Source organism: Scatophagus argus, chromosome 21 (assembly GCF_020382885.2).
Source record: "Scatophagus argus isolate fScaArg1 chromosome 21, fScaArg1.pri, whole genome shotgun sequence".
Lineage (NCBI taxonomy): Eukaryota > Metazoa > Chordata > Actinopteri > Scatophagidae > Scatophagus > Scatophagus argus.
This window is the reverse complement of record NC_058513.1, coordinates 721,134-736,579: the sequence shown is the minus strand read 5'-3', so window position 1 is coordinate 736,579 and position 15,446 is coordinate 721,134. Positions and strand designations below refer to the sequence as shown.

General features: G+C 40.4%; 2 protein-coding genes across 7 annotated transcripts in view; both read left to right on the top strand.

The window, feature by feature from the left end:
- The window catches only part of lrrc45 (leucine rich repeat containing 45), a 31,318-nt gene extending 30,377 nt beyond the window's left edge, over positions 1 to 941 (top strand). For all 4 annotated transcript variants that reach the window (XM_046376539.1, XM_046376536.1, XM_046376537.1 and 1 more), the window contains exon 18: positions 326 to 941. In XM_046376539.1, the coding sequence (XP_046232495.1) occupies positions 326 to 525 (200 nt within the window). In that variant the 3' untranslated portion in view covers positions 526 to 941. The remainder of the gene's footprint in view (positions 1 to 325) is intronic.
- A 4,674-nt stretch (positions 942 to 5,615) lies between these two features.
- Positions 5,616 to 15,419, top strand: rac3b (Rac family small GTPase 3b). Of its 3 annotated transcripts, none has more exons than XM_046377130.1 (6): positions 5,616 to 5,912; positions 8,542 to 8,613; positions 10,402 to 10,519; positions 11,302 to 11,364; positions 11,939 to 12,101; positions 12,948 to 15,419. In XM_046377130.1, the coding sequence occupies exons 1-6, from the start codon at positions 5,878 to 5,880 to the stop codon at positions 13,007 to 13,009; spliced, it is 513 nt and encodes a 170-aa protein (XP_046233086.1). In that variant the 5' UTR covers positions 5,616 to 5,877; the 3' UTR covers positions 13,010 to 15,419. The 3 variants fall into 3 exon arrangements, with proteins under 3 accessions (XP_046233086.1, XP_046233084.1, XP_046233085.1); XM_046377129.1 differs by having other exon boundaries at positions 5,878 to 5,912; positions 11,939 to 12,098; positions 12,949 to 15,416; XM_046377128.1 differs by lacking the exon at positions 11,302 to 11,364 and having other exon boundaries at positions 5,699 to 5,912; positions 11,939 to 12,098; positions 12,949 to 15,418.
- Positions 15,420 to 15,446: the final 27 nt, after the last annotated feature.

The following is a 15,446-nucleotide window of genomic DNA, read 5'->3' as shown; positions in this document are numbered from 1 at the left end:
ATATTCCAGTGGGACAATTGGGTTTCTGTTGTGTTTTTGTGTAATTTATTCCAGTGCAAATAGGTTTTTATCTGAAGAAATACAATAATACCAGTTGAGGTTTCCTAATCTCAATTTAGTTGAAACAAAAAGAAGTACTCAGTCAGTAATTTGAACACCCAACTGCTATAGTCTGTCAGTTTGTCAGACACTCAACTGGTTTGTTTGGAACAAATTGTTTTGTCCTGTAACTAGGACAGATATTGTATATTTCAAATGCATCATGTTGGAAATGTGTGCTGCTGTGTTTCATACTTATCTCCCCCTGTGGTTTGCTGTCTTGCAGTACTGAGCAGTAACCACAGAGAGGCACTCCTTGACAAAGAGAGTGAGATATCTTCCATGCTGGAGAAACTGCGGCTGAAAGAGGCAGAGATCCAGAGGATGAGGGAGGATGAGGCGCACAGAGCCAGCTACCTGCAAAGTGCCATTCTCACATATGTTCAGGGCTCCCCTCTTGGACACTACAGCAGCCCCAAGAAATGATCCAGGCACCTGAACCTTCAGCTTTAACCTCGGAACTTTTACCTGCTTTCTGCACTGGTCAGAGGAGTGAAGATCAAACCAAATCATGACTGTCTGGACTTGAAAAGACTGGAAAATTAGGAGTGTAACAGTAATATGGGGGAGATAATTGGCGCAGGGGAATATGATTGGAATTATACCTAACACAGTGTTTAGATCATCATTAGTACAGTACAAACTTCACTTCTGCTGTGCCAACGTATTGGCTTTGTTTAAAGGAAGAAGGGTCATTTTAAAATGTAATTTAAACTGACTTTATCAATATTGAATATATAAAAGTTTATGACATCTTGAGATTAATTTTCATAATTTGTCCATCCCTTTCTATCTGTTATGATAAAGTTGTAGTCACTAAAATAAAAGCTGGTATCTGAAAACCGCTATAAAGAACAGGTCAAAGAAAAGCAGTCAAATGATCAGATAGGATGGAAACGTGAGAAATGTTTATGTAAACCACTTTATTGGGAGATAAAAGTAAAGGTGAGCACTTCTTAAATATTGGTAATAGTCCCTCACTGCCCCAGATGAAGCAGGAAGTGGCATTGTTTACAATAGGTGTAGAATTTTCCTGTTCACTTTAGCTTTCTCTTTCAGGTTTGGCTAAATGCTCCTAGACCTCTCTATCCCCACCACAGTTTCTGATTTGGTCAGTGGTTTAAATAGGTCTGATGTTGTGCTTAATAGCGGTTGTCCATTGTGAAACAGGTGACCAATCAGAGGTTTGTAGGCGGGATTAAGAATGGAATGCCATCTTCCTATGAAACTACTTAGTTATTTTACAAAAATGGCAACAAGCGTAGATACAACGATACAGATTGATTTAGGTCCACTTACAGTAATAGCAGCTAATAGCAGATAATCTGACGTATTTCTTTTGATTGGTTTGAAAAACATAGCAACAACAGCCTCAGATTGTGTGTTGACTTAAAATGACATCAGATGGACAGACGCATCACTTGCTACTGATTAGTTAGGGTGAACCAAAAAGATTAAGCTGTCATAAGCCACAGCTATGCATTGAAGTTTACAGTTTTATAAACTGCTCTGCCAATCTGACCATCTATTGACCAGTCCTATACTTTGGTACTTGTCTTATCAAAACAGCCATGCTAAATGCTAACATTAGCATGCTAACATGCTGTCATGCAGATATGCTTGTACCATGTTCGCCATCTTAGAATGTTCAGCATGTTAGAACACTAAAATATAATAATTAGCAACAGACAAAAAATACAGAAGAAGCTAACGGGAAGGTCATCGATTTGCAGATGAGACATTTACCTGATGGCACTGGATAGGTCAGAGGATCATCACTGTCTTTGGGATTCACCCTCTGGCAACATGATATAGACAAAAGTATTGGGATGAGGTTGTTTTTCAAGGCTTGGCCTAGGCCCCTTACTTCCAGTGAAGGGGAAATCTTAATCCTTCAGAACACGCAAGACATTGTGGAAAATGCTTTTCTTCCAGCTTTGTGGCAACAGTTTGTTGAAGGCCCTTTTCTATTCCAGCATGACTGTGTCCCAGTACACAAAGCAAAGCTCCATAAGGACATGGTTGGATGAGTTTGGTGTGGAAGAACTTGACTGGCCCACACAGAGTCCTGACCTCAACCCCATCCAACACCTTTGGGATGAAGTGGAACGGAGGTTGTGAGCCAGGCCTTTTCAACATCAATATCAGTGTCTGACCTCACAAATGTGGTACTACATGAATGCGCAAATGTTCCCACAGAAACCCTCCAAAATCTTGTGGAAAGTCTTCCCAGACGAATGTGAGCTGTTAAAGCTGTAAAGCTGGTGTAATGGTCAGACGTCCCAGTACTTTTATCCATATAGTGTATGTCTCCACAAAATTTCATGGCAATCCAGCAAATATGACTATGACTGTTGTGACATGGCAAAATTTACATCTTTACCTCCTTCCTGTGGTCCTACAAATGTCTCAATAATAAGCGTGTTGTTTGTTTAGCTCAAAACTTCCATGTTATGGGGTGTAATGAACACTTCAGCCTCTAGAGGTTGCTACCGATGCATTTTTTTTTTTTTGTCTTTTTTGTTTGTTTAAAAAAATGTTTACCAGCTCGATGGGATTATTACCAGTTTCTTATGTTATTTCCCTTCTCTTAATTACATGAGCAACACAGTAGTTTAAACATCAAAAAGAAGAAAAGGATAAAAATATTATCAAGGAAGTTGGTTCTGTCCTGCTAAGCACCTCGAAATGTATAAAAGTGTGAGAAATGACCGCTCCAAACACTAACAATTTCCACTCCACATATTGGCCTTTATCTGTCCCATTAACTGAGATGAACTGTACTCACAATGAACTGGAATCATCTTTTATATGTGTTTTCTTTTTCTGGGCAAGTTCTGTTGTACGTATTTCTTGTTCTCATCCAGTCTAAATGAATTGAAGGCGGTGCAGCGTTGTTACAATTGTTACATAAAAAAAAATGAGATTTGGTTCAAATATGCCTTAATATTGCATTTGTCAAACCAGATGGCTGTTCCTCTGCAGCTCAAAAGCAGGGAGCAGCAGACTGATTTACAAAATGTTTTCTGCTATTTTTACCAATGATATTTTAGGAGACCAAAATAAAGTGTGGATGCAGTCTTATGTAATACAAAATACTGTTTGTACATCTTTACATTATTTCTGTTGTAATGAGTATTTTTGCTCTGAGCAAGTGATGCTCTCATTTGATTTTTGATATATACAAAAAAGGTGAGCACATCTTAAATATTAGCATATGTAAATATTGGCATAATATATGCACATATATTAAATATGGTCACAGATTCATCTGTCGTTTTCTTTAACAGAGGACATACAGTGTATGGTATTCAGAGTGTGGCGTCTTGCTGGGGTGGGGATGTATGAGGTCACTGCATCTTGAAAATCCAGCCAAAGATCCTAAACTGTCAAGATGGTTCACATACATTTGGAACCTATGAAGATGTTGTCTGTAAGTCACTGTTTTATGAATAGCCCTAGTCTGACTAGCTTGTTAATAACCATATGTTTTCCTAATTCTCCCATTAAGCAATCTGAATGTTATTTGTAAGCATATATTTTTGAATAATGATACACTGCACATCTCCGTCTTTCATCTTTACACCATATAATCACATCGGCGGATTACTTTGGCAAACCTTTAACAAGCACTATACAATACATGCTTACATGCCAGTTAAAACTTTACTTTTCTTAAAGGAGGCCATATGTTAACCGTGTTCTGAAGCACCATCCACCTCTGGACTCGGAGGCATCTGGGATGGACCACCACACACAGTGGAGATGTGTATTGTGGTCAGATGAATTAGAGTTTAAGGTCTTCTTTGGGGGGCAGTGGTGCAGTGGTTAGCACTGTTGCCTCATAGCAAGAGGGTTCCAGGTTCAAATCCCGGTCTGGGCCCTTCTATGTGGAGTTTGCATGTTCTCCCTGTGCCTGCGTGGGTTTTCTCCGGGTTCTCCGGCTTCCTCCCACAATACCAAAAACATGCACATTAGGTTAATTGGCTACTCTAAATTGCCCCTAGGTGTGAGTGTGAGAGTGTGTGGTTGTCTGTCTTTGTGTGTTGGCCCTGCGATTGACTGGCGACCAGTCCAGGGTGAACCCCGCCTCTCGCCCGTAGTCAGCTGGGATAGGCTCCAGCTCCCCCGCGACCCTGATGGATAAGCGGTATAGAAAATGGTATACATGGTTAGTCAAAGTTCTGAAATATTAAGTCCAAACACTGACTTGTTAGGTCAGAAACATGAGATACTATTTCAAAATTAAGAGACAATGTAGACATTCACTCATTTTGTCTCCAAAAGAACTAATTATTCTGACCTGTGTAATTTTATTTTTGTGATTCCTAACATCACATCTACGTTTTCCTTTCTTTGTAGAAATTGGCTTCTATTCAATTCAATTCAATTTATTTATTTATACAGTGCCAAATCACCACAAGTTATTAGAGCAGGTCTAGACTAAACTATTTAGTTTAGTCTACAGAGAAACCCAACATTCTCCCATGGGCAAGCACTTGGCAATGAAAAACTGCCTTTTAGAATGCAGAAACCTGGGAGCAGAACCCTGTCTATAGTTGCCCAAAACCTCTGGATCAAGAGTGGGTTGTTTTAAGGAGAAGTTTGATTACAGCTACTTTAAAGGAGTGTGGTACATAACCTGTTATTAGTGATAGATCGATATTATCTAGTAGGAAAGTGCTAATTAAGCACAAAACTTATTCCAGCATCTTAGTTGGGATGGGGCCTAGGAGGCATTTTGTCGGTTCGGATGAAAAGATCAGAAAAGAGGATGGGAGAAGAGCAGTCTACTTATCTGGTCCTACAGCTGTTTCTAAGGCTCCAGTGTTTGAAGGTAGATCAGTCCCAGTTGAGGTCAGGGGGTGATAACTTTTGTCTTTAATGAGTAAAATTTTGCCATTAAAGAAAGCCATAAAATCATTACCACTGAGGGGTGTAGGAATCCAAGACTCCACAGCACTATGGCTCTCTGTCAGGCTCTATAGTCACATATTATGGTCCCATAGATATTAGTTATTAATACTGACAGCATAAGACCCAAGGCCGTAACCATGACGTCAAATCTGTGAGGGATCTTTACAAAACTAGCACAATTGACAATGGTATATCCTACACAACCTCATTTTATGTTCTAGTTTTCCACCTTTTAATGCATCTGGATCCAACTAAATAAAGAGAGGACAGATTGTGCAGAGATGGCATTAATGGTGCATTTCCAGGGCAGAGCATGCTGCCATATGGCAACATCGCTTGGACAAATCACACACAGAACTGCAGTAATACTTGAACCGGTAGTTGTAATAATAGAAAATTGCTAAGTTTGGTTATGATATGTATTGCATGAATTATACCCCTCTTACACTGATATTTGTATATAGTATATTGGGATGGTATTTTCAGCATATTTGAATACTGGGAGGATGTCTGCCCTGAGTATATATTATTTTTACTTTCTACAGGTTACAACTGACATCCAATGCAACGCTTAAAGAATATGACTATGCGTGGGCTAACGCTCATTTAAGCGAAACCGGAAGTAGATGCGGTGACTCATTTCTCTCTGCTAGCAGTCTTCGATTCTGCTCTGTCTCTTTAAGCACATTCGGTACTTTCCGGAGTCGCTCGGCACTCGCTCGTTATAGCCCCCTTTCACTGCGGCTTCATCGCCGAGCGGATTGGCTTTCCCCGCCGCTATCATCCGAGACCTCAGCGCAGACTGTCGGATCTATTAAACCAGCAGCGCCGGCTCCGTGAAAGCCTTCAGCTCCTGCACAAATGCAAGCTATAAAATGTGTGGTGGTCGGCGACGGGTAAGAGCCTGTTTCCACAAACGGAACACCAGTGCATTTTCTCATGTGTGATTCAGTGAGGCGTCCACGGATGGATGGATGGATGGGAGGATGCTATGTAGGAAAAGGGGCTGCGGCTCAGCGATCTGTCGATCGCCCAGATTTTGTGTGGTCTGCTCGATGGATTTCCTCAGTTGTGTGCTTTGTGATTGCTCGCGGTTTGCCTCCTGCATCGTTGCCTCCGGGTCGTTGTGATTGTAGCAGCGGGCGGCCTCGGGATGCTATGCGGGAACACCTACACGCCTCGTAGGCCACTGGAGGCAGGCTGAAGTGCTGATGCACGCTAAGGAATTTGTGGCCCTGTCAGTGGCAAACAGGCCCCGCTGCCCTCATTCAGCTCACACGCTGCCTTTCTTACTGCATCCAGGCTGCGTTCAGGGTCAGGCAGACTGAAATCTGTGGCAGAATTTTAGTGGTGTATGTTTTAAGATCTTGATTTCATTGCTCTGTGTGCACGAAGAGCAGGAAAAATGAGCTCTGAACGTTAATGTCAAATCTAAGAAAAATCAAGAATAGGCGTAAGATTTAAGCCTTTTTTATGATTAAAGTTAGAATGCTGAAACTGACTTTACAAGTTTAATTGTAAAGAATGTTGACTTTTTTCATTCATTATTACAAAAATCTCAGAACTCTAAAAAAAAAAAGAAAAAGTTTGTGACGTTAATCCCCTTCTTTATTAAAATATATTAATAATGTATATTACAGATGAGGTGTGGAAAGGGATTGTTGGGAAATCTTTCTTAATTTAAATTTCTTAAAACATCACTCCTTCGATTTTCTACATCAAACTATCATCAACGACCGTGATGATGTTTTAAGGGTTATATCACCCTGGGCTTTGAAACAAAGCAGATTGGGGCCTATGGCAGAGAGGGTGTAAAGGTGCACTTGTACACATTATACAGATATGTAGCTAGTGCCAACATGCTGTGTATGTGTGGACTGTGCCTCTTCTGTATTGACTGCATTCGTTGCAGCTATCTATCAAAGTATGCACAGATCATGTATGTGGAGCTCATCTCTGTATGTGTTTTGTGCAACAGCTCACACTCTGACTAATCTCAGGCAGTCAAGTTCATTTATCTCCTTTTTATTTTCCTCTTGTCTCCATACATTTATGGATGGGAATCATAAAGTCTCAATATACAAGTGAATTTTTCACTCAAGTTACCACTTGCAACTCTCACCATATATACTTCTTTGCTTCATTTGCTTCGTTTGCTTCATCCAGAGCAAATTTGTGTCAACTTGTGTCTTTAAATTGATTTTAATATGCAATAGCATTGTGACTGACAGGAGTCATTTCCTGCCTTTGGGGGCCTTTCCAAGAGGTTGGAGAAGCGGCTTGTGATCGGAAGGTCGCTGGTTCGATTCCCCCACCGGATGGGCAGGAAAAAATTGAGTGTGGTGGAGTGATAATGTCCTCACCCTCCTTAGCCGGATGATGTGTCCTTGAGCAAGGCATTTTACCCCCAATATATGCTCCCCGGGTGCTTGATGCAGCCCACTGCTCCTGTGTGTTTCACTGCATGTTGCATGTGTGTGTGTTTCAATCAGTGATGGGTTAAATGCAGAGAAGTAATTTCCCAGCTTGGGATTAATAAAGTCAACAGCTGGAGGACTTCAAGTCTCCCAGTTGTCCAATGGACATGAAACTCTTCTGGTTGAATCTTCAGTACAACTGTGTTAGACAATGTCTGCCTCTATGATCAGAAGTCAAAAGTAGAAGGTAGAAGGCATGAAAATGTAAGTGCTGAAATCAACCACAACTCCTAAGATTCATTTGAACTGAATGATCAGTTTTGGCCCCAAACGGCAACGTTCTGTTTTGGGCCTTCTCCTTAGCAATGACAACCAAGGTCTATGGGTACTGGAATAAGCAGAACTGATTTTCACCTTTTTTTATCCAGTTGCTCACTAGTCTCCCAAGTGTATGAAAGTGTAGTGCTAAACCACTGAAGTACCCCTTTAATATGATGGAAACATTAGTATAACGGCCTTCTTCCATACTGTGTGAAATGAAAAGATGAATTGAGGCTGTAAGTACCAGGACTTGGGCTTTCATTTCTGTCCCTCTTGTTGTTTTCTTGTCTTCCGTTCCTCCTCTCTGTCCTGCTATCTGTCCTAACCAGAGAAACTCAGTGATCTCAAATCAGTCTCATGGCACCCTCACTCCTAATAGTGTCACCACCCTTTTCTGTATCTATGGAGCCTTGCACACAGAATTGCTCATAACCTAATCCATGAGCACAGAGCCAATACCCATCCATGCCACTGCCAATCTGTGTGACATTGTGTGGCTTTTGTCAGTACAGTACTGGGAGGGTGTTATGTGTACTGTATGGTATGTTGTGCCCGTGCATGAGAGTGTGTGTGGCTGTGTGTGTGAGTGAGTTGGGGAGGGGTATCACAGGGGGTTACTGTGTCCCTCAGGCAACATGAATGTAGGCCAGTGTCTGTGTGGCAACAGTAAAAGGCAACAGCAGTCTGCCTTCACACAAAGTCATGCAAACATAGCATAAGTTAAAATAAATGTATATTACTGTGGAACTCTACACTAAATATTTCCTCTGCTGTCCCTCCTCTCCAGGGCTGTGGGTAAGACCTGTCTGCTGATTAGTTACACCACCAATGCCTTCCCTGGTGAATACATCCCCACTGTGTGAGTAAGCCACATACGCTCATGCACACTACAGTGCATACGGGACCGTATAAATTAAAACCATGTGATAAGGATGATAACTGTGATATAAAAAATAAAATATATATTGATGATGGGTTAATAATACATTGATGATAATATGGTTCAGATGTTAGGCCTTGTGGATCTTTAGCCTATTAGTTCATTTGGTTCCCCTTTCACTTTACATTAAGTGTACACTTTTGTACAGTTACATTTACATATTTTGGGGTGTAATTAATTTGCCAAAAAGAGACAAAACACAGTGAACAGTGAAGTTAATAATGAATTTGACTCAGTATTATAATTTATTTTTGTCACATTTTCCATAGATATCACAATAATACCGCTATCATAAATTCATTTGGCCATGATAATTTTTAATAATTTCATATCTCAGGTTTAGACCTTAAACCACAGGCAATACTGCATCAGCGAACAGGACTGATTTATGTTATGTTTAATTAGTGCTATTGTTTGTTCAGTGCTTTTTCAGGTATTTAATTTAAAAAACAGAGCAATAAATAATATAAAAGGCTATAAACATTGAGCTATAAAGTTAATTCTAAATATTTTAGGGTCTTCAACTCAGGTGTCATCACATGACCTAAGTCAAAGTTTCATACATAGGTCACATGATGACAACTGAGCTAAACCCATGACAACTTAGCACACTGATGCAATTGAAAGTTCTGGAAAATGGAGTAGGTGAACCTTGATTTAAGATTTCTTCTTGTTTCTCACTTGATTTTGCAGCAAATGGACCATACCATATGTTCTTATTGTAACGAATTATTTTACTGTATTAGATGTTTCAACCACAGTTGTTTTTTTTTTTTTTGAAGGCAACTTCATTCAGATCCAACCCTTAAAGACCAGGTTGATGTATCGTTTATCTTATATATCTCGTCGAGAGCTAACTAAGAAGATCACTATAGCTCTCGTGTCTGTTCAGTAAATATGAAGCATATACCCTTGTTCTGTCTAAAATAGCCCTACCTAATTCAAAAATACCCCTACCAGCATCTCTAAAGTCCAAAGATCTGAAGCTAATTAACATCTAATGTTTCATTTATTTTCAACACTGACATAAAAACAACAAGATACGGTTTTACTGATGGGAGAGTCTCTGACGGTTGCCAAGCAACCCCATTGTGACATCAAGACCTCAAGAAGTCGCTGCTGGGGAACGAAAACTCAAACTGGTGTATGTGCATGTGATCAACGTGATACCGCAATTTGTTTTTAAACTTAAGTTTTTATACACATTAAACAAATGAGATCTAATCTGTCAATTTGTGAGCTTTAGAGGTCTTGATAAGTCTACTTGGTGACCCGTGGACAGAGCCGAGCCAGGCTAGCTCTTTCCTCCTGCTTCCAGTCTTTACATTAAACTAAGCCAAGCTGAGCTAACCTAAGCTAACTAGCTGCTGGGTGTTACAGAACAGAGAACAGACAGATATGCTACACAGACAGACAGATATACTGCGCTGCGTATACTACATCATAAACAGTTATTAGTATGATATGTAAGTATGAAAAATACAAATATTCCTTTAAACAAAATTTTAAAATGTGCCATCCTTATCTAGATGTAAAAAATGCACAAAATGAACAAGGTTTGATGTTTTCTTACGTTTGGAACAGAACACAGAAGTTCTGTTTTTGCTTCACCTCGCTATACTGAGCATTCAAGTCCCTAAACAAATAAGATTAGCACCTTCCTTCTTCACTGCATTTTTACTCAGTGTAGTATCTGCCTTCCTGCAGCTTTGACAACTACTCTGCCAATGTGATGGTGGATGGGAAACCAGTGAATCTGGGCCTCTGGGATACAGCAGGACAAGAAGACTACGATAGGCTCAGACCACTGTCTTATCCGCAGACGGTATTCAAACCCTTTCCCCCCAGTCTCACACACACACTCAGACATATGCGCTCACACATACGTGCTCAGCTCTATCAGACGCTTGTAAAGTGATAGCTATACAGCATCTGTGCTGTCTTTTGGGTTCAGACTTTCATAGTGCACATCTCGAGTCGGTTGCACCAGCAGTTTCAAGATGAAACATTGTTCATAGTTGGAGTTTGAGTTTCAGATTATGGCAGCACTCAACAATAATCCTGATCAAGATAATCTAGGCGTGCCAGGAATGTTAAATTTTAGAAAGATCTAAATTCCCCCAAACAACACAAAATACATCAAAATGCAAAACATTGTTCCAGGATTATTAGACTAAATGAGGCTGGTTATGATGCATAATCAGATATTTTCCTTTAATTCTAAATTACATGAAAACTACTAACTTACTAACAAGTTTTGGGATTCTACATGAAAAGAGGTATGTAGTTATTTTAAACTAAACAGAATAATTTGTCATGTAGTTACCACAAGAAAAACATGACATCACGATGATCATAAATGTTTTCATTTTTAATAAATGGCAGATTATTAATCAAAACAACTTATCAGCTAATCATTGGCTTCAAAATTATTTAAGAAATACAGTCCAACAGAGAAGTTTTTCAAGAAATAAATACTCTTTAAATGTCAATTCAAAATGAAGAAGCATCTTTTTTGTGGCTCCATAAACACACAAACACAAACACACACTCATATGCACACATAGAGCTCACTCTCAACTAGCCATCTCTCTGGTTCTCTCCCAGGATGTGTTCTTGATATGCTTCTCCCTGGTCAGTCCGGCCTCCTTTGAGAACGTCCGAGCCAAGGTCAGTAAGCTGACTGACCGCCCTCCCCCGCCCTTTCTCCCCCTCCTTGCCGAGTCTGACCACAAGGAGGCACATCTATGGCTCCACCTGGCTCACACTGCTGCCCCACCCGTTCAGACCTCAGTTTAGAACAGTCTGGATTTGAACTGCTGATGTAGTACAGAGACATGTTGTAAAGCGAGGTCTGACCGAGTCCAAGCACTCTGCAGAGGGAGCGTGGCGGCTGGCTGTGGTTTGGTCTGCTGAGCATCATGAGATGCTCTCATATGAAATCACACTTTCCTGACGGTCCAGCTTCTCTCTGTAGAGTCTGTATGCTTCTGGTCTGACCAGATTTTCTCATCATGTGATGTGATTGGAGGTTTACTTTGCCTGAGGATGTTTTGTGTCCATACAATATGCTCCCATTCAGACAGATCTGTTAAAGGCGAACTCTCAGAACTATTGGATGTCGTGGTGTAAAGGCGCTCATGTCCCTGCCCTTTGTATCCAGCTAACTGTTCCCTTTCTCCTCTCTCACTGGCTTTGTCTTTTATGCCTTTGTACGCGTGCATTTGTGTATGTGGTGTCTCAGTGGTACCCTGAGGTGAGACACCACTGCCCCAACACACCCATCATCCTGGTGGGGACCAAGCTGGATCTACGAGATGACAAGGACACCATTGAGAGACTGCGGGACAAGAAGCTTTCCCCCATCACCTACCCCCAGGGTCTGGCCATGGCAAGAGAGATCGGTGAGGCTGCATGTGCCACATGCACAGCTGGATACGTTGTGTGCAAACGTTCAGTCATTTATTACCATTGCAAATGATGAGTGATACATGTGTATTTTGAAATAAGTGAGATTAAATATAGGTAGCAAATTGTTATCAATCAAAAGCGTTGTCAGAAATGTACTTTATTCACATCTCTATCACTAGGCTACTACAGTCATTTCCTATTGAGGGGTGAATAATGAGTGAAGTCTTATGTGCCTTATGTACAGAGCTTGAATCAGGACATGGCTATCCTAGCTTAGCATAAAGACTAAAGACACAGGTAACAGGGCTGGGGTAGCACTGGCCACCCCTGAAATCTGATTGGCTGCCAACAGTGCCACCCCATTGTCAGATTTAGGGTTGACCAAAACCTGTGGTCACCAGCTGTACACTATAACCAGAGACACTGCACAGAATAACCCCCGTTTAAGGCATGGGGTAGAGCCTGCTGAGATAGAATTCTGGTTGCATTACAGTACCTCCCCGACCTCTCTCCTAACACCTACAGTACCTCCCTGACCTCTCTCCAAACACCTACAGTACCTCCCTGACCTCTCTACAAACACCTCTCTGTCTTTTGCATGTCTTTGTACTCTCAACACAATGAATCCAATTCAAGGGGATAAGGTTGCACATTCTTACACAGTCTTTCTCCTAATACGTTTATGTTACCCTGCACATGTGACTGCATGAAGGACATGTGCTTATTGTCAGATTTGACAATAAGCACCCTTTGAACAACCTTGCTAGACTTGATCACAAGAAGCAGTGTCACTAAAGTGTCATAGAGAAATATTTTTCCCATCATGCCCTCTTCCTTCCTCAGGAGCTGTGAAGTATTTGGAGTGCTCTGCACTGACCCAGCGGGGCCTGAAGACGGTATTTGATGAGGCTATCCGAGCCGTGCTCTGCCCTCCCCCTGTGAAGAAGAGGGGAAAGAGGTGCACCATGTTCTGAGGAGGAAACTCCATGAAAACACTACACTACATTACTATGAACAGCAACCACTACTTCTCTGAGAGAATGAGAGCGAAAACTAGCGAGCGTGAGTGTGCACTGCTGAGATTGCTTTCTTTATATTGATGTTTTTCAAAGTGATATTGGTAACAAGACCAATATTTAATCAGATTTTTTTTACCATTACTGAATAGATTCATAGGTCCTTTGTGAAAGACACTGACTGTCCACCTACTTTGTATTCATAGAACTACATCAAGCTGCCATGAGGGCTGACAAAGGTTTCTATTAATTGTCTTCATACTACAACATCTCTTCTTTCTCAGCCATGCTTGCTTGAATTAATGCAGTGTTGATAGAAAGTGAACTGTGAATATGCCTTCAGGTCAGAAGTTACCCTCAGGTCCTGATCTAAGATCAGCATGTGGACAAAACACATACTACTGGCATGCACACAGATATCTATTAGAATTGACAATAAAAACAAAGTTTTCACTAATTTCACTGTTTTCATAGTGACTTCACACTCTATTTGCAAAATTTAAAGAGTTAAAGGGAAATTCTGTTTTTTTTTACAACTTGGGTCTTGTTCTTCTAGTTTTGACCCTCATTCCAATCAGTACTAACATTGCAGCTGAGATTTAAGAAAGCACAGTTTGACAAGTCAAGAAACACAAGCAAGTGCCAGTAGAGGGCCTCTGATGCTTAGAAAAGCTGTAACAATGAAAAGAGTGAAAGGAATGGGGACTAATTTGGGCTCTCACTAATTACTTTAGTGAGCACAATGTTACTGAAACTAGCTGGAATGATAAAGAAAAATGGTGACTTTCAACTCTGTCTCTGAACTCATCATTTTTTAGCTTTCTTATTAGTTTTGCAAAAATCCTTGGTCCTGAGCTAACCTTACGTTTGAGTGTGAAGACTTATTCTTGACCTCGTGAAGATCAGTTAGACAAAAAATCCTCTTATTTATCAGGAAGGTAGAAATGGTGTACCCAAGGTTTGCTATCCTTTTACGGTTAAAAAGAGAAACTGTTCCTTCAACACTGTTGTGTTCTCACTTCAAACAGACATCTGATCTTAGTCAAGTGTCTTTGGGTAACTTTGTCTAACTGTGAACATGTGACAGACGAGCATGCCAAACATGGGGGCTGTACAGCCTTGCTGCCTGAGTCCTGCCTCTGGGGGTGGAGGAGCTTGCATGGGTCTTAAAATATTCTGTCTTAATTTATCCCATTGTTCAGATCTTGTCTGTGTGTGTGTGTGTGTGTGTGTGTGTGTGTGTGTGTGTGTGTGTCACAGGTGTGTTTATGAACACTGGTGTTTGTGTGTGTGTGTGGATGAGCAGTCTGTATAAGTGAGAGCATTTTTTTGGGGGGTAGTGCATAAAAGACAGTATCGTTTTAGGCCAAGTTTTTTAGTGTCCAGTTTTTGGTACTATTTCATATTGTATTGTAGAAATACACATGACTTTTCAACAATCTGTGGACATAAAGGAAGAAAAATGGATATTAATGACATCTAGTGATATACAGAATAATCCTTAGAAAGGAATGCATTATGAATATCTATCTACATGTACCTGAATATTTAGCTCTAACAAACAATTCAGACTAAAGGGATTATAGTCGCTCATGTTGAAGTTAGAAGTGTTGCTAACGGTGTACAGTAAAGGGTGCAGTTATTGTGCTGTTTGTCATCGTGGCGAACAGTGCAGATTGCACCTTTATGAAATGCATTTCTGTATGGTTGCAGGCCTGCAGTGTGTCTGTCTCCCTCATGTGGCGAGACGCAGCACCGCAGTCCACTCTGTCACGCTGTCTTTGGTTGGCATAGCAAACTGTGTGGTTGAATCATGTCGTGTGGTCCTGCCTAGCTAGATGTCGAAATGTAGCTGAGAAACACAGCGAAAAATTCTAATCTACTATTGCATGGAAGTTTTCTGGTTATTTGACCCACTGTAATTCATAGGGGAGGTTGTATGATGAAATGCATTGGCCATGTATGTATGTAATGTAAGAAGACTTGTATACTTGTTCCAGCTGTTTGTCTTATTTTTATTACTTCACATGTCTGTGTGGTGAAATATTTCAATTTTTTGTATACTAAATACAAATGTATATGTAAGGTACTCTGTGTACTGTGTAGATTTGTTATTCACTCAGCCTTTTCTTTCTTTGTTTCTTTCCTTATTCCACAACAAGCTCTAGTTATGTTAACAACATACAAGAAAGTAAATAATTAAGTAAGAATATAAGAAAGTATTACTTAGTACTTTATATCAAATTTAAATACAGTAAATAAAAAAGGATATGTAAGTACATAGTACATAGGACACTAGTACATATTTAATACTGACATAGAAAT